This window comes from Aythya ferina (genome assembly GCF_964211825.1).
Source record: "Aythya ferina genome assembly, chromosome: 2".
Taxonomy (NCBI): Eukaryota; Metazoa; Chordata; class Aves; order Anseriformes; family Anatidae; genus Aythya; species Aythya ferina.
In genome coordinates, this window is record NC_140297.1 from 157,409,891 (window position 1) to 157,425,669 (window position 15,779).

The 15,779-nt window shown below is 43.5% G+C and overlaps 1 protein-coding gene and 1 long non-coding RNA gene across 2 annotated transcripts in view; one reads left to right on the forward strand and one right to left on the reverse strand.

The window, feature by feature from the left end:
• Window positions 1–3,679: 3,679 nt before the first annotated feature.
• On the reverse strand, window positions 3,680–14,239 carry LOC311431494. Its single transcript, XR_014689488.1, has 2 exons — window positions 13,639–14,239; window positions 3,680–4,698 (listed from the first exon to the last, which is right to left on the reverse strand). It is a non-coding gene; the product is annotated as an uncharacterized lncRNA (long non-coding RNA).
• Window positions 7,296–15,779, forward strand: part of DENND3 (DENN domain containing 3) — a 40,393-nt gene continuing 31,909 nt past the window's right edge. The window contains exons 1-2 of the mRNA XM_084509005.1: window positions 7,296–7,299; window positions 14,524–14,615. Coding sequence (XP_084365131.1) covers window positions 14,532–14,615 — 84 coding nt within the window. The 5' untranslated portion in view covers window positions 7,296–7,299; window positions 14,524–14,531. The remainder of the gene's footprint in view (window positions 7,300–14,523; window positions 14,616–15,779) is intronic.

Below are 15,779 nucleotides of genomic sequence, written 5' to 3' on the forward strand. Positions count from 1 at the left end.
TGTTGGGAGCTTGGCAATCCCAAACGCAATCATGGATGAGGTGTCGATGACTGCAGCCCTGGCTGGTAGGAGATATTTACCGTTCTCTTGACCTAAAAGCTAGAATTTGCCATGACTCTTATAAGCGGGAGGTGGTCTGAATACGTCTCCTAGTGGTTAAAAGCAGCCATGGCATGTTTTGTATGAGCTTTGTTGGAGTTTTGACGCTTGGTAAACTGGATGAGGAACTCTTCCCTTTCCCCAGAATTACCCACCGTAATCTTTCTTCCTTTTTAGATTTGATTTTTCATCCTTTCTAGAACTCTTGGGCTTCCTCTAGAACGAGAAGGATGGCAACTGTGAGAAAAAGGATGCAAAGGCAGCAAGATGGATAGTGCCCTAACTCCTAGCCATCACTGGATATTTCAGGCAATGCATTTAGCCTCTTCCTATCCACCTCCCCATTTACCAGCTACTGTTAATTTAAAAAAAAAAAAAAAAAAAAAAAGAAATGAAGAGGTAATCCTGCTCCAAATTGCTTTTGAGGTGTATGACAAGAAACAACAGATGGATACAGTCTGAGAGCAGCACTACTGATCACTACTGATCACAGGATGTAAGCTGTTCATGAGGCTTCTGTATTGTGGAAAAAAAAAAAAAAAAGGATTTGAGAAAAGCTAATGAGAAAGCTCTGTAAATATTTTTGTAAGCCCAGAGCATGAGAGAAAGCATGAAATTGATTGTTTGAACATCTAACAGCAACTAATTTGTGTAGTAAGTACGATGCCCATGAATTCATAATGGAGGTTATGGAGGTTAATTCATGAGCATGTCTAAGAGTATTTAAATACCACTGAAGAGTGGAATATTGTTAAGTTAGTCATTCCAGGGAAAAGTCTTAGAGTCATTTTAGAGAAAGGTAGTGTGATTTTAGACAGGCGACGAGTGAAGAAATTGGAAGCTGCTAGGCCATAACCTTCTGGTATGAGCAGAGGAAGTTATTAGCATGAAAATTGCCAAAGGGATTTTCTAGCAATTGCAGACTCTGCCATATCAAATTGGGCTCTAATTTCATTTGCAGTGGCTAAAATGCTGGTTGTGGTTGCTCTGACTTCAGCGTTAGTGTGTGTATGTTTACTTCAGGAAGTGAAACTTAGGGTGAGAGAGCTACTTACCTGTGTGTTGGGATAAAAGATGTAGTGTAAATTGCATGACTTAGAGTCAACATGCTGCTGTCAGAGAAATTAGCACAAGTGATGTAATTCTGATGAAGGAAGTGTCATACCTAAAACCAGCACTTCTCTTAAACACATCCCAGTAACACATTATACTTGATTTAAAAAACATTATATGGAAAATAAATAAACTTTTAGAAGATCCCAACATTTAATCCTACAAAGCTCCTTGGAGTAAATTCCTGATGTAGCCCACTGACCCTGAATATTTTTGGTTTGCTGTCTGCAGTGGAGATACAACTGGGAGGACCTTTGTGAAAAAAGACTTTGTATGGAGTCACAGTTATTCATGACACATAACAGCAGCTAAGAGATCTTTCCTGAAACACAGATCCCCTAGTCTTGAATCCTTCTGAATAGCTGCAAAGATGCATATTTTTTAAAACTTAACAGATTTAAGAGTCTATTTTGTTAAACTCACAAGATATAAGAGTCCAATCTTAAGAGATGAATTTTAGGTTGTCAAAACTGATCTTTTCAAGAAGCCTTTAGAAAGATTTTTTTTCTAGCGTGATTTGTGCAAGATAATTCAGTCTGGAGCAAATGTGACCCCTCCGTGCCCTATTCCTGCCTAGACAAAGGCAGTTGCCTGCAGCTGTGTCCATCTCACTCTCAAAGGATTTTTAAAATGCCACTTGACGTGCTGAATGTATTTGAACGAATATTTTCTGTCATTACCAATTGAAAGAACTCCTGCCATCTCCTCGTGACCTTCAGAGCGGGAACCCCATAGAAGAACAGCATTCTTCCTCTTTGGGACAATTAGAAGTCTGATCTCCCTACACCAAAAAGGAAGTTTATGAGATGGGAAATGTTTCCTTTTCTTGAAGAGAGGCTGTTGGTTAGATCTGTGTAGCCATTACAGGGAACTAATTTAACAAGTCCTGGGCTCTAGTTTTGGGCTGGCTCAGACATGAACTCACTCTGTGGCTCTTGGGGTGTTTCAGCCAGTCCAAATTTTCTGAGTCTCTGCAAAACCCAAACAGAATTGTTAAGTCACAATTAAAATCAAATATTCATTTGTTCCAGCAAATATGGAACTAGGCTTAGCAAGAGTTAAATGGCCATGCACAAAAGGAGCTGGGGTTTTCTCAGCTAGAAGATACTGCTTATGAGAAGGAAGATAAAAGGAGTAGTTTGTGGTAGGGGAAATCCTGTTCTCGGTTGTAGGAAACAGTTTACTCCAAGTATGCCCTTTGGAGAAGAGAGGACTTTGATTTCAGTTACTACACCTGCTGGCACGGAACAAATAAGTAGAGCTTTTCTTTCTGTTATAAGCAGCACTGGGGAAGGGAAGCCCACACTTCACCATCATTTTATCTAACTTCTGTTTTTCAGAAAAAGGGTAAGTAATGTACCCGCAAGCTTCCTCCGAGATATCTTTGGTTGCCAAGAGGCCGTGATGGCCATACACCTCCAGTTCATACTGAACAAGCTGCAGTTTGAAAGACAGCACAGAAACATATAGAAACATAATCAAAATCAGTAGCTGCTTTGGAAATTCCTTGCCTCCATTTAGGATGTGCTTACATTCCAAAGAAAGACAGAAAGAAAGAAGTACACTCCTAATTTGTGCAAAGATTAAGAGAAGTCACCTGGGGTTTTAATAGAGGGACGGGGCTAGGTTTTACACTCAAGTTTCCCTTTGAAGTTTTCATTTACTACCAACCCAGCTTTTAAGCTTCAGCTGCCATACTCATGGCAGCCCAAATTAAGAATACTTCCCCCCCGCCCAAGAACTAACACATTTTGTGCCCTCTTAGTTTTGAAATTGTTGCTTCTTACCTACTTTTCCATGGGTATGTTTACGAGTTACTGTTTGCACAGAGATGGAAAGGAGGAAGTCCTCACCTATTCAATCTGAAGACCAAGAGCTGCATGAAATAGAACAGGGGTAGCCACCTCTGTACATCTGGCCCAGCCTCTTGCCTGTCTTGTTCGTGGTGTTTGCTTGCTTTGAACAGATGGAGCAAGGTAAATAAGCTGGTTAAAAATAAATCCTGTGGTGCTATTGTATGTACCTGCTTTTTCTGCACAGAAGGTGAAACAAAGAAGACGTCAGCTCAGGTCCTGAATGTCAAGGCCTGCTGTTGTTCATCTGCAGACAGCGTTGTTTGCCTGGTAGAGGTGAAAGCAGTGCACTGATTTTCCCCATATGATCTTACAGAGGTGAGTCATGGCAAACAGTGATGCAGGTACACGTATTTTATTTATAAACTCCAGGATAAGAGCGTTGCTCTCCATCACATGCAAAATGCTGTCAGTACTCAATACCGATGAGCTGGCAGGGAAGGGAAATCCAGCTTGTTATTTTTAGTACACCAGAACTACAAACTTCAGGCTAATCTTTCAGGCAGAGCCGTTTGCTAGTCTTAGTAATTTGTTATTAGCAGTTAAATATGGTGGAAAAACACTACCTAATTTAGCTTTTTGTTAATCATCCCAACAACAGTCTAAGCAGTAAATGTGCAGATGACATCAAATGTGATTTTTATTTCCCCTCTGTTGTAATTGGAAAGATGCAGATGTGCAAGTGCTTCTTGAGAATTTATCTGTATCTCTTAATTCAATTTTCTCTGTACTCTTATTAGAACGATTAAGCTGAGGTTTATCTCATCTGTCTTGGTACCAAGTGAAGGAACTAGGCTGAAATTCACCCTAAACTCTCTCTATTGTCACTGATGTCCTCATCCCACTACCAGTTTGAAACCTGGTCTCCACAGCTGTTAGGAGACAGAGCTACAGTTTCCCTAACAACTGGTAATTTTTACATACTGGTCTGTACCAGCAGTATCATCTCTTCCAACCTTAACGACTCAATGATTCTATCAAAAAGCCTGAAGAATGACAGGCTGGAGGGAAAAGACTTGCTTTGTTTTGCTAACATGCAAAGTTAATGGCAGTAACACTCAGAAAAGACATTGCTTGTGGAACATCCTTACTAGTCAGCAGCTTCTGCAGAGCTGGTTATTTGGGGGTAGTCGTGGGAGACAGGGAACTTCTGGTGACAGAGCTGTGATTATTTCTCATTGCATATGTGCCCATCCCACTACTTTGTCAAAAGCAGAGCACACCACCTTTGTTTGCAGTTTCACGGTCTGCATCCAGGGTGTTTGCACACACTTACAAAGACAGATTCCTTCCAGTAGGACCTTGCATGCCTACAGTGTGTCACAAAGGGCTGTGATATTAAATAAATCAGTAATAACACAGCATTTTCCCTTTCTTCCCCAGGAGAAGTCATGGTTCCATCCAAATTCTTTTTAATCAGATCACCTCCTGCTTTTTTTTCCTGTTCTTTCTGTGCAGCTGGTGGGGGTATATCTTATGAGCAGGGGTGGCTGGATTTGGTGTTGTGAATCTGATATGACACACCTCACTTGGCACTAACTTACTAACAGTACTCACGACTGAATATGTGCAGTCTTTTCCCAAGCTTCCTTATTACTTCAGTCCTCGGTGCTGCCAGATATTTTCCCTCCTTCTGGAAAAAAAAAGTGGACACTAGTGAGAGCAGAACAGATTAAAACTTAACAAAGACAATATAAGCAGTGAAGGGAGATAACACTGACCCCTGATCACCTTTGTGTGTGAAACCAGTCCCTTCAGCTTGGAATAAATAACTGCCTTGCCACGATATAGTAGTGCCTTAATGCTGTTTTTTTTTTTTTTTTTTTTTTTTTTTTTTTTTGTTTTTTTTTTTTGTTTTTTTTTTTTTTTTGTTTTTTTTTTTTTTTTTTTGTTTTTTTGTTTTTGTTTTGTTTTGTTTTGTTTTTTTCTTCTTTTTCTTAACCCTTTTGAGAAATAGTGTCTCTGTTGCTTTATGTATCATGGTTGTATTTATTTGTATTTATGCACTCATAAATAGAATAGCAAAAATTAGAGCAAAGAACTGGAATTGATAATTGAAAATTTTGTTGTTTCCTAATACCAATCAATGATTTGAGTGATCCAACTATAAACAGAAAATGTTTTCTGAGTGTTGTTGCAGGATTTTCATAAAAGAGCACATCCTGGTACCCTTATGCACTTGAACAAATCCCATCACGAGTTCCACAGTGCTGTTCATGTGCTTTCAGTGCTCAGGGCATGGCTCGTAAAGTTCATTACCTGCTGTGGTGGGTTTGACCTCAGCTGGCTGCCGGACTCCCACCAGCTGCTCTCGCACTCCCCCTCCTCAACAGGACAATGGGAGAAAAACAAGACAGAAAAGTTTGTGGGTTGAGATAAAGTTGGGGGGATCACGTACCGATGATCACCACGGACAAAGCAGACTCAACGTGGGGAAGATTCATTTAGTTTATTGCCAATTAAAAATAGAGCAGGATGGTGAGAAACAAAACTAAAAATGCCTTCCCCCTGCACCTCACAGCTGCTGTGTGGGGTTTTTACCCTTTCTCCTGAAATGTTATTGCAGAGGTGCAAGCAGCAACACTGATGGGCTCGGCTCTGGCCTGCAGTGAGTGCATTTTGGAGAACAAAGAATCACAGGATGGGTTGGGTTGGAAGGGAACTTAAAGCCCATCTAAATCTAGCGCCTTGCCATGGTCCAGGACCCCTCCCACCAGCCCAGGTTGCCCAAAGCCCCATCCAGCCTGGCCTTGAGCACCTCCAGGGATGGGGCATCCACAGCTTCTCTGGGCAGCCTGTGCCAGGGCCTCAGCACCCTCTGAGTGAAGAATTTCTTCCTGATGTCTAATTTAAACCTACCCTCTTTTAGAGGTGGCTGGAGCTGGCTCTGCTCAAGCAAAACTTGATGAAGACACCCAATGCACCTGCTTTTATGGAGGGAAGAATCAGAAAAAATCAAATGTGAAGTGATCTCTGAAGGTCTCAACGTGCAATCCCCTGCTCCAAGCAGGGCTGACATGGAAATTAGATCAGGTTGCTCAGCAACAGGAATTTCACAACCTCCCTTTCTCAATTAAAAAGGAGGAAAATCTGGATGGGTGGATGATTGCAAGAGTGGAAAGCAGAGCCTAGTTTGCAATTCAGACCTGAGAGTGCCTGGATGCCATGAAATTGGAGCCGCAGGAAGAGACACGTGCCATTAGGATTGGCATCCACACAGCTTGTGGTGTTCCTCACAGCTATCATTAACTGCTTCCATTCTGCCTCGGGGCAGAATGGGCAATGAGGGCCAGGAAAGGTGGAGAGCACGTTCCCTAAGGCAAAGCCTGGGAGCTCATCCTGCCTTCAGAGGTCTGGATTCAGATGGCTTTAGGTTCTCCTGCAGTGCAAGTGCTAATGACTTCTACAGAAACCCTTTTTACAACTCCTTTGTAAAAGGTAAGGGAAACGTGTTATGCAGAGTCAATGAGGTGAACCCGAAAAAAAAATAATGACCTCAGCCTCCTTCCTGACCTGTATCTTTTATACAAACCTTGCTCCTGCCATGGGACATGGGATGAATTTAAGCAGAAGATCTGGGATGGAAAACTCCGGGGAAAGTCATGAAGAGCTGGGTTTGCTCTTTGTGCCTTGAACAGAATGGGAAAGTCGAACTCAGAAGCTGTTGCTCGGGCAGTGGCCATCTCTGAATCATCATCTCACACACCTTCTCCCTCTTCCTTCCCGGGAGCTGAAAGGGTAAGCAGAGCTTTTCAGAGCTCTGTCGTATGCTGCAGGGGTAGCCAGAGCCGTGGATATTTTGTTATCAGAAAGTTGGCTGTCTGGAGCTGGCTTTGCTGTCTGAAATGAGACTGGTGGTGAAAGATAATAAGGGGAAAACATTGCCTGGCGATACGAGGGAGATGTGGTTAGAATTAATATGAAAACAAGGCTGCAAATTCTGCATATTTATGCAATCACTTGTCTGGAGGATGTGGATGTTATATTTAAGTTCTGGTATTTATTTTAATTTAGCAGAACTGCACACCATCTGTACTCAGAGAATAAAGACAAAACAAGCCCTCGTTGCCTGGCTGTTGGTTTTGTAAGCTCTTCAGACCAGACGCTGTGCCATAGGTCTGCAGGATGCTTGGCACCAAGGGTGTCTCGAGCCCTCTAGTGTACCTGGGTGTTAGCAAAAATAAAGCAGAGTACCAGAATATCCCATGGGGGATCCAACAGCTGGCTCCGTGCTGAATTACAGATGCTGCTTGGTGCCAAAGCCTTTGTGCTGTTTATGTTTAGGGGCTGCTTTTTGGCTGAGCAGGAGAACAGAAGGCTTGGCTGCTGTTATTTCACGAGGTTTAGATAGGCCGGGATCACTTGGAAACTCCAGCTGGGGGCCGCTTTCTCTGAAGCAAAATTTACTGCTTTTAAAAGACGTTAATTTAAAAATAAACGCAACTTTTATAGCATATTGTAAATGTACTTCGCAGCACGGTGCCCTGCAGCACTCTTCTAGTCATCGCTTTATTAATAGCCCCTGTGATTCCTCCCTGGTGCACTCAGACTGCTCCTGTTGCAGTAACTCTACAGTCTTCCGTGTTGAGATTCAAGTTTTGCTTCAGTTCAAGAGACTGGATGTTTCTGGACACTACGTAAATAAATTACCTTCTTTCCTTTTGAAGTCCTTACCATAATAACATGATTTTCAGGGGTAGTCGTCCATGTCGTTATGAAGAGGAGACTGTAAAACGACCTCCCTTTTGGTGCAGTACAGGCCACAGCAAAATGATGTATCCCACATGTATTTCGATGCCTCCCCACTTGAGGCTTTTACAGCCTGATGTTGCAATGCTGTAATGACTTCTGTGGGCTTGATCCTAAGGAAGAAATTAAGGGCTGGAGGCTTAATTTTAAAAAAGATGCAGCAAGCGATCTTACCAATATATAAAACATGTGGATGAGAAGAAAACTTAGGCTACTGGAGGAAGACCAAAGCTGTTATAACCTGTTTGCTCTTTCTGACACTTGATAATTACATCTAAGGTTCATCTGTGTGGAGTATGACCCTTCTTTTACGATTTTCAGTCACTTCCTTTTACGCTGGGTTGTATTACTTCATCTCGTAGAGCCACTGTATTTAGGTGGTTTTCTGCTCTTCGAAGATTTGAGGTAAATCGACTTTGAAAAATTCTCCAAGCACCTAAGAAAGATAAATTGAAATAAAGACAGACAGCGTTACGTTCAGCTGGGCCAGAAAAGAAAGCCTCACGCTTCTGATGAATAATTCACCTTTGTAGATACTCTCTCTGCTCTTTAACTAACAGGATAGCCTACAGAAAACTGAAATTCCCATCATAGAGGAACAAACAAGAACCACAGAAACAAGACAGAGGGGACACACTGTCAGGTAAATTTACCATCCCTGACTTCGGCAGTTCTTTATTTATAATATCGGGAAAAATGCAGCATAAAAAACAAGCACAGACCATGGGCGATGCTTCTACTATTGTATTTTTTCTTTGCAAACCCAGCTATGTGTGGAATCTTCCTTGGTCTTGGGGCAGTGCAGGCTGCTTGCTCTCATGTTCCAAGTTGCCCTATGATGTCCCCATGCAAATGAGGGATTTTGAAGCAGTTAACTGGAGTTAACTATTTACCAGAAGTCACGTTATGTCCAGTTTCAGTCACACACGACACAGCAGTTTGTGTCTAATTGCTATATTTGACCCGTCGGGCGACATTTAAAGAGATTTCTTTTACAGTGCTATAGAAGTACACCTAAAAGTACCTGATATGTTTAGCTATGCAAATGCTTGAACTTTGTTCTCCCTCTGCTGCACCTCGAAATCTCTGAGGACCCTTGGATGCAAATAAAGCAATTTAGGCTTAATTAAGTATAGAAACAAAGCCAGGTGTTGTTTAGAAGGAACCTTTGGAAGTCACCTGTCCAACCCTTTGCTCAAATGGAGGTAGCTTCAAAGTTAGACCAGGTTGCTCTGCTCTTTATCCAAACAAGTTTCCAAAGGGAACTTGGAGATTACACCGCCTTGTTGATTGACCTTGGTAAACCCATGCTCACCACTTCAAAGCACCTTCAGATTCCGTCAGATACCAGGGACAGAAACAAATTTCCTTCATTTACAACAAGCAAACAAAGAAAAACAGCTTATAGTTATGAATTATGATATCTATCTTCATGTATTTTAAGGCTTCTGAGATTGATTTATGCAAAAATTAGCACATAAAAATTATTCTACCTGAAGTTTAACTTTTTGTATCTGGTTTTCCTTCTCTCTGCCCTAATGGAGCTCTCCTCTCGTCCCACCACTTCGATAATTCTGGATCTGCACTTCTTTAACAGCACTGCAGTAAAATGACAAATGTTATGAAGCCTTAATGCTACTATAAAAAAAAAGCTGTAAAACTATCAAAATCCCATTGGCTGCCCGAGATTGTGCCAGATGGCAACTAACTGGAACAATAAATGTCATGTTAAGCAAATCGGATTTGAGGGACATGCTATACGTCCCACGTAAATAAAACACTGCTAAAATTGACCCTATAGTAATTAGATTCAGGAAGGAGCTCTCCTGCAGCCTCAGGAAAATCTCACAGTATCTGAAATGAGAAATGTTTCTCATACTCACAGCACTCATATTAGTCTGGTTCTTCTGCCAGCACCTGACAGCTTAGCGGTGCTACGTGTGATAAAGCTCAGCTCTTTATTTTTTCATCAATGGACTTTCAACAGACTTTTTTTTTTTTGTCCAGAAAACTAAAATTATGGCCAGTCTACTTAATGGGAGTGTAGAGATGATGGGGAATAAATGTTGCATTGACACCCAAAGCTATTTTCTTGGGGCTCAGTTACCCTGACACAAAAAGTACTTTGTGTTGAATTGAAAGGTCACTGTTTGTCCAGCTGGCTGAGGATTTTCCCTACTTGGTTGCCTGCAATTCTAACATTTCATTTCCTATATGGAAAGAATTTTTAGCCTTCTTGTTGTGTTTGTACAGAGAGTCACAGAATCACAGAATCACAGAATTTTCTAGGTTGGAAGAGACCTCAAGATCATCGAGTCCAACCTCTGACCTAACGCTAACAGTCCCCACTAAACCATTTCCCTAAGCTCTACAAAGTCGCTGAGGATGACGGACTCATCCAGGCTGGAAGGGACCTCAGGAGGTCTCAAGTCCAAACTCCTGCTCAAGGCAGGGTCAGCTGTCAGGTCAGATCCATGTGCTCATGGCTTTATTCAGTCTCTTCTTGAAAATCTCCACAGATGAACATCTCCGGGCCCCTTTTCCAGTGCTTTGCTATTCTCAGAATGAAAAATATTTTCCTCAGATACATTCAGTACTTCCCATTTCAGTTTTGACCACTGTTGCTCCTGTTGTGCACCTCGGTTATGAGCTTGGCCGTGTCTTGTCGATGACCTGGAGGTACTGGGGCTGCTCGTAGCTCCCCGATGCCATTTCTTCTCCAGCCCTGTTCCTTTGACTCCTCTCAGGTCAAGTGCTCCAGCCGCAACCACCATGGCAGCTCTTCTACTGAATTTAGTGTTATCCTACATCCTTTGCAGCTTTTATCAGGTAGTGGGATTACAGCGGGGCTAAGGAGATGTTAAATTCCTCATTAGCCCTCTCTCCCTCCCTGGTGGGGCACAAACACCCGCTCACACAACGCTGCTGCACATTGTGTGGTCGTGGCACCTTTTTTTCCCTCCCACATCCTACCCTCATTCACAGTGTGGCTGGATCCGCCTTTATATCTCAAAGGAGGTGACAGCCATTAAGGTAAATTAACTGCAAGCATCATAAAAGCTGACGAGCATTCTGTGTGCAGCACATCCAATTAATTGGATGTTTTTGCAGGTGCAAAGACTGCTATTGACAGTTCTGGGATTGCTGTGGGGCAGTGCAGAGGTACTAGCTCGGTACCGTAAGAGTACCAGACAAGCCAAGTCAAAAAGGAAGATGCAAATGGAACTGTTAATAGCTGCTGAGATGCCTAAGCTGTCCTCCTTTCCCTCTGATGCCTTCCTGCTGAATCTGGTGACCTTTTAGAGAATAATACTGAAGTCAAAGCCGTTATCCTCAGCTGGACAATAAGTAAGATAAACATTTATCACAGTCATTTTTATAGCATTAGTAAGAATGGGAATAAATATCTGAGGCTCTGAGATATTCTAAGCCGGTGCAGGGCCTGTGTTTGAAAATAATAATTCAATTTGCATAGCCCGTTACCAAGTGGTTGCTAATACCAGTTTAAATTTGCATTGTCCGGCAATGAAAGCGATGTCATGGCTGCCCATAAATACCTTTCTCTGCACGGCCATGGGATTCTCCTGCTTTGTATTCCTTCTGAGAGAAGGATTACAACGCTGAAATGCTGAAGTTGGGAAGAACATTGCAAGACGATCTGAATTGTAAGTGAAGGGGAGGATACTGAGCAGCATGTGAATAAACCTGCAGAAAACAAATGATGTCTATATTCAGTGGCAAAAGGAAATGCCTGTCGACTTATATAAATCATGGTGAAACTCTGCAAAAGTTAGAAACTGTACGCTCCTTGTGTAGCTGACACATAATTCACAGCTCTGAGAACGTGCACAAGCATGAACGGAAATCAGCACTAAAATAACACGCCCGATAACCATCTTGTAACTCCTTAGGGCACTTCTGTGCTTTACAGCTCACAGTCCTAGGGCTTCTGGAGGGCAAACTCCTTTCTCTTCTTTACCTCAGCGCTGCTGTTATCATGAGTTGTGCCACATCCTTTGGGAGGCAGCATAAAGGTTGAGGACCGAGCACTGTAGTTTGGGTACCAAAGATGACAGAAGACTTGTGTGGGAAGATGCAACGACGAAGACACATTGACTGGCTTTACTATGACATGGGTAGGGTTCGTTTAACTAACTAGAGGTGTTCTCTACAGATGTCTGCAACCCAACAAAGTCACACTGAGCTCTCTTCTGGGGTGATGGAGAGCACGTCAACCATGCCCATGTGGTTCGTAGCATGACTGTCAGACAAATCTGATTTGCAGTCACTCGATTTGAAAGAGGTGAAGGTGGAAGTCCACCTTCTCTTCCACCTGGAGAAGATTTCGGAAGAGATTTCAGATGCAAGGCAGAACATGGAAGATGGAAGATATTCCCTGTGACTATGGGATTTTGATGATGTCCTTAATGCTAGAGACAGCTCGAGGCTTCTCATCTGATTGGGTTGGTTATATTTTATAAGCAAGATGGCATCAAAGGAACACTGAAAGCTGAATTAGATTTCTATGTTAAGGGAATCTTTACCAAGACATGGCCTTCAGGTCCGATAGAGCCTTGCCCACTCAAGGGCATCTTACATCTTCAGATGTATCTACAGCAGCAGTTTTTCTTCATGTACTCTAAGCAGTTGAGCACCACATCAGATAGTTAACAAAGAAAAATCTACTGTATTTGTACTCTTGCAAAAAAAGAGAATATTAAAAGTCTATATTTCTTCCTCAGATGTCAATTTTTCTTGGGTAAAGTTGATTCAACTACGTGAATCCCCTTGTAACACAGAGGGATTCTTCTCTGTCAATTATTCTGTCTCCTACCAGTGAGCCCATTTACCTGTTTTCCTGTTTCCAAAGTTTTTGAGATTGTATCAGAGATTCACATTGTCACCTTTTATCTTGTAGTTCTGCTTTTACAACTTCTTGAGGGCTAGACTAATTATGAACAGGAATCATTCACTATTTATCATTGCAGAGAGCAGAGAAATCTGAAACTAATCATAATACAGAGTAATTAACTGTAGGGTGACCTAGATTGCTAAATAGCCTTTGTTCATTTGTATGTTTCTTTTAATGTGGTCAAACAGCAGGTCACAGACACGGGTCAAAGACTGTGAGATGTAGGGCTGTCACTGTGGAAGTAATAACCCTAAGAATATCCAGAAACTGTGAAGAGTTTGAGAAAAGATGCACAGATGTGACTGGGAAGAATTTTAATGAGTATACATAAATTGTATGATTTCTTAAAAATAAATTGTGATCAAGAATTGTCTTGAACTCTACATTTTCTCTGCAAGGAGAAATCTCTTTGTAGCAAAGATGTTCAAACAGGAGACAAAGCTTAACATGAACCAGTGGCAAAAAGCCGAACTGAACAGTGAAACCAAAAGTAAGATGACTTCTAGCAGGGATTGCAATCAAACCCTATTTCAGGACTCATGCATCAGTCAGAAGCATCCAGAAATCCAGAAATCCCTCTGATTCCACGTCCTGGGCTATGCAAGCTAAACAAGATGATTTTAACACTGAATTTTAAGGCTGTAAGGGATTAATGCAAATCTGTGAGGCTTGGAAGAAATAATCCCTGAGCTTCTAGGTTTTCAAGAATTTCCTTCTTTTAGTCAGTGGTATATAATGAGTTTCTTTTGTGTGACTTCCCCCAAAAAGTTATCTGAGAACACGTGAGGCTGTAAAAAAAAAAAAAAAAAAAAGTTTATAAAATCTCCACGAAAAGGCACTTCTACCAGGAGTTTTTTGTGTGTGTAAGACGTGAGTAAACCACGAAGAGGTTGGTGGCTGTGGTGAATTTACCTCTCACACTTTCGGTTTCAAAGAAACTGCTCGCCGCAGTCGCAGGTACCTCGTGCAGCCACCGATAAAATTACGTGCCAGTCCCAGAGGACGCAGATTTCGGTCAGGGAAAGCCAATTTGAGACAGTAGGTATGAAGTGACTCAGTATCTGCGTAGATTAAAGAGCTGGAAAAGAAACCACGGCATCCCCTCGCCATCCCCTCGCTTGTGTGGGCAGCTCGAAGCCGGGGCCCTGCTGCTGTGAGGCGAAAACACCCCACAGCCCGCAACCCGCTCTGCGGTTACGGCTCGTCGAAACTATGAAACTGTGACACGTTATGTAAACGGGGCTCGTATTTAATGGTGTATTTAATGGCAGCCACGCACTGCTGCTGAGTCACTTGGAGCAAACATGAGGCGAGCGGCACCGCTAACTGCACCCGCCTCTATGAGGAAGCGGGCAGCCTCGAGGCACCTCAGGGTTAAAGAAAGAAAAAGGGCTTGTTTTCTCTCGGGATAAAATAAGGAGCCTCCCCCTGAGGCGGGGAGCGGCTTCCCCGGGAGCTTTCCCCGAGGAGGAGCCGCGACGGTCGCCGATCGGCTGCCGCCATGCGGCGAGCCGGGCTTCCCCTCAGCCCGGGCGGTGACAAGAGGCGAAGCCCCGCCCCGAAAAGCCCGCCTAACTCAATTCCGCGTCTCTTATTGGTCGCATCCTCAGAGCGACGTGAAGGGCGGCCAATCAGAAAGCGGAACTCCCTGAGGGGAGAGGAGGGCGCGGAGCCCCCTGAGGGAGCGGCTCCTCCCCGGGGCCGCCTGAGGGGAGGGGACGGGTGGTGCTGAGGGAAGGTGGCGGAGCGCCGCGTCCTGCCGGCCCGTGCCGCTCCGTGCTGCCGTGCTGCCGTGCCGCCGTGCCATGGAGGACGTGTTGCCCTCGGGCCTGCTGGAGGTTTGCCTGATGGTCGGCGTGCCCAAAGAGCAGCTGAGGGCGCTCCTGCAGGTGAGGGGGGTCGGGGGGCTGAGGGGGAGCGGCGGGCAGCCTCCTCCGTGAGGTAACCTCCATGGGACAACCTCTGCAGCTTCTTCTCCAGATTTTTTTTTTCCTCCCTGCCTTCCTTGGGCTTCTTTCCCGAAGTGTTGAGGCGGGCGAAGCACCTGGGTTGCCTGCGTGCTGGCATCGGGTGCGGCAGAAACGCTCGAAAAGTTGACAGGAGACCGTCAGCAGCAGGGGGAATTCTGCAAAAAATGTGAAGTAATTGCGCTTTGTTGAAGGTCTGGGCTTTGGTGGAGGGTGCAAAGTAGCTCTACATAGGCAAAATGCTTGGATAGTGTGTATACTTTACAGGTTAACATCCCATTTCCCACCTCTGGTGGAAAACAAGCTAAAAGTAGGGGAATAAAGCCAGGTAACTGGTACCCTGAGGGCAACCTAAAGGTCGAAATCCTGGTATTGAGGTTAAGGTTAGGCTCATTAAGTGCTCCCAATTACAACCTGTTTGATTCAAGTACAGCAGGAGTCGATAGGTTGGACTCAGCCTCGAATATTTGTAATATGCTCAGGACCCGCTGCTGCACATGTGAGTTAACAATTAAAGTCCTCTGGTTAATTTTGCTTTGTTGGTACGTGCTGATGGATCTGCTTGAGGCTGTCCGGCTGTGGGAATAGCTGTGATGCTGCTGGTATGCACTAAAAGCCGAGCTCCTGCTCCCACGGATCTCCTGTCTTTCTTCAGCTTGGATTTGGCCGTGCGCTCTCATAGTGTTAGATAAAAAAAAGGCTTTGTTAAAATATTATTGTTGCTTACTCACTCAGGAGACGGTTTCTGCTGATGTCAGCCTCTTCAGTGATAGTGGCTAAGCAGAGGTTCAAATTCCAGGATCTCATTCATGTATACATTCAAATTGGGGAAGTAGTTATGCCATAAATGTTGCCACCAGGCTTTTGAAATTGGTGTGTACGTGTTGTTCTGGCAGCTGCTTCAGGAGCAGACCCAGAAGGGATGGATTTCCTTTTCACTTTCATCCACTGTTGTATGCTCAGCCTGAGTTCATTGCTTCCAAAAACATGTGGAACAATAAATAGGAAACTGGCTTAAAAAAATAAAAGAAGCCTTTCCATTGTTCTGATCACATCACATGCTTTGAATCCTCTTTTTGCTCACAG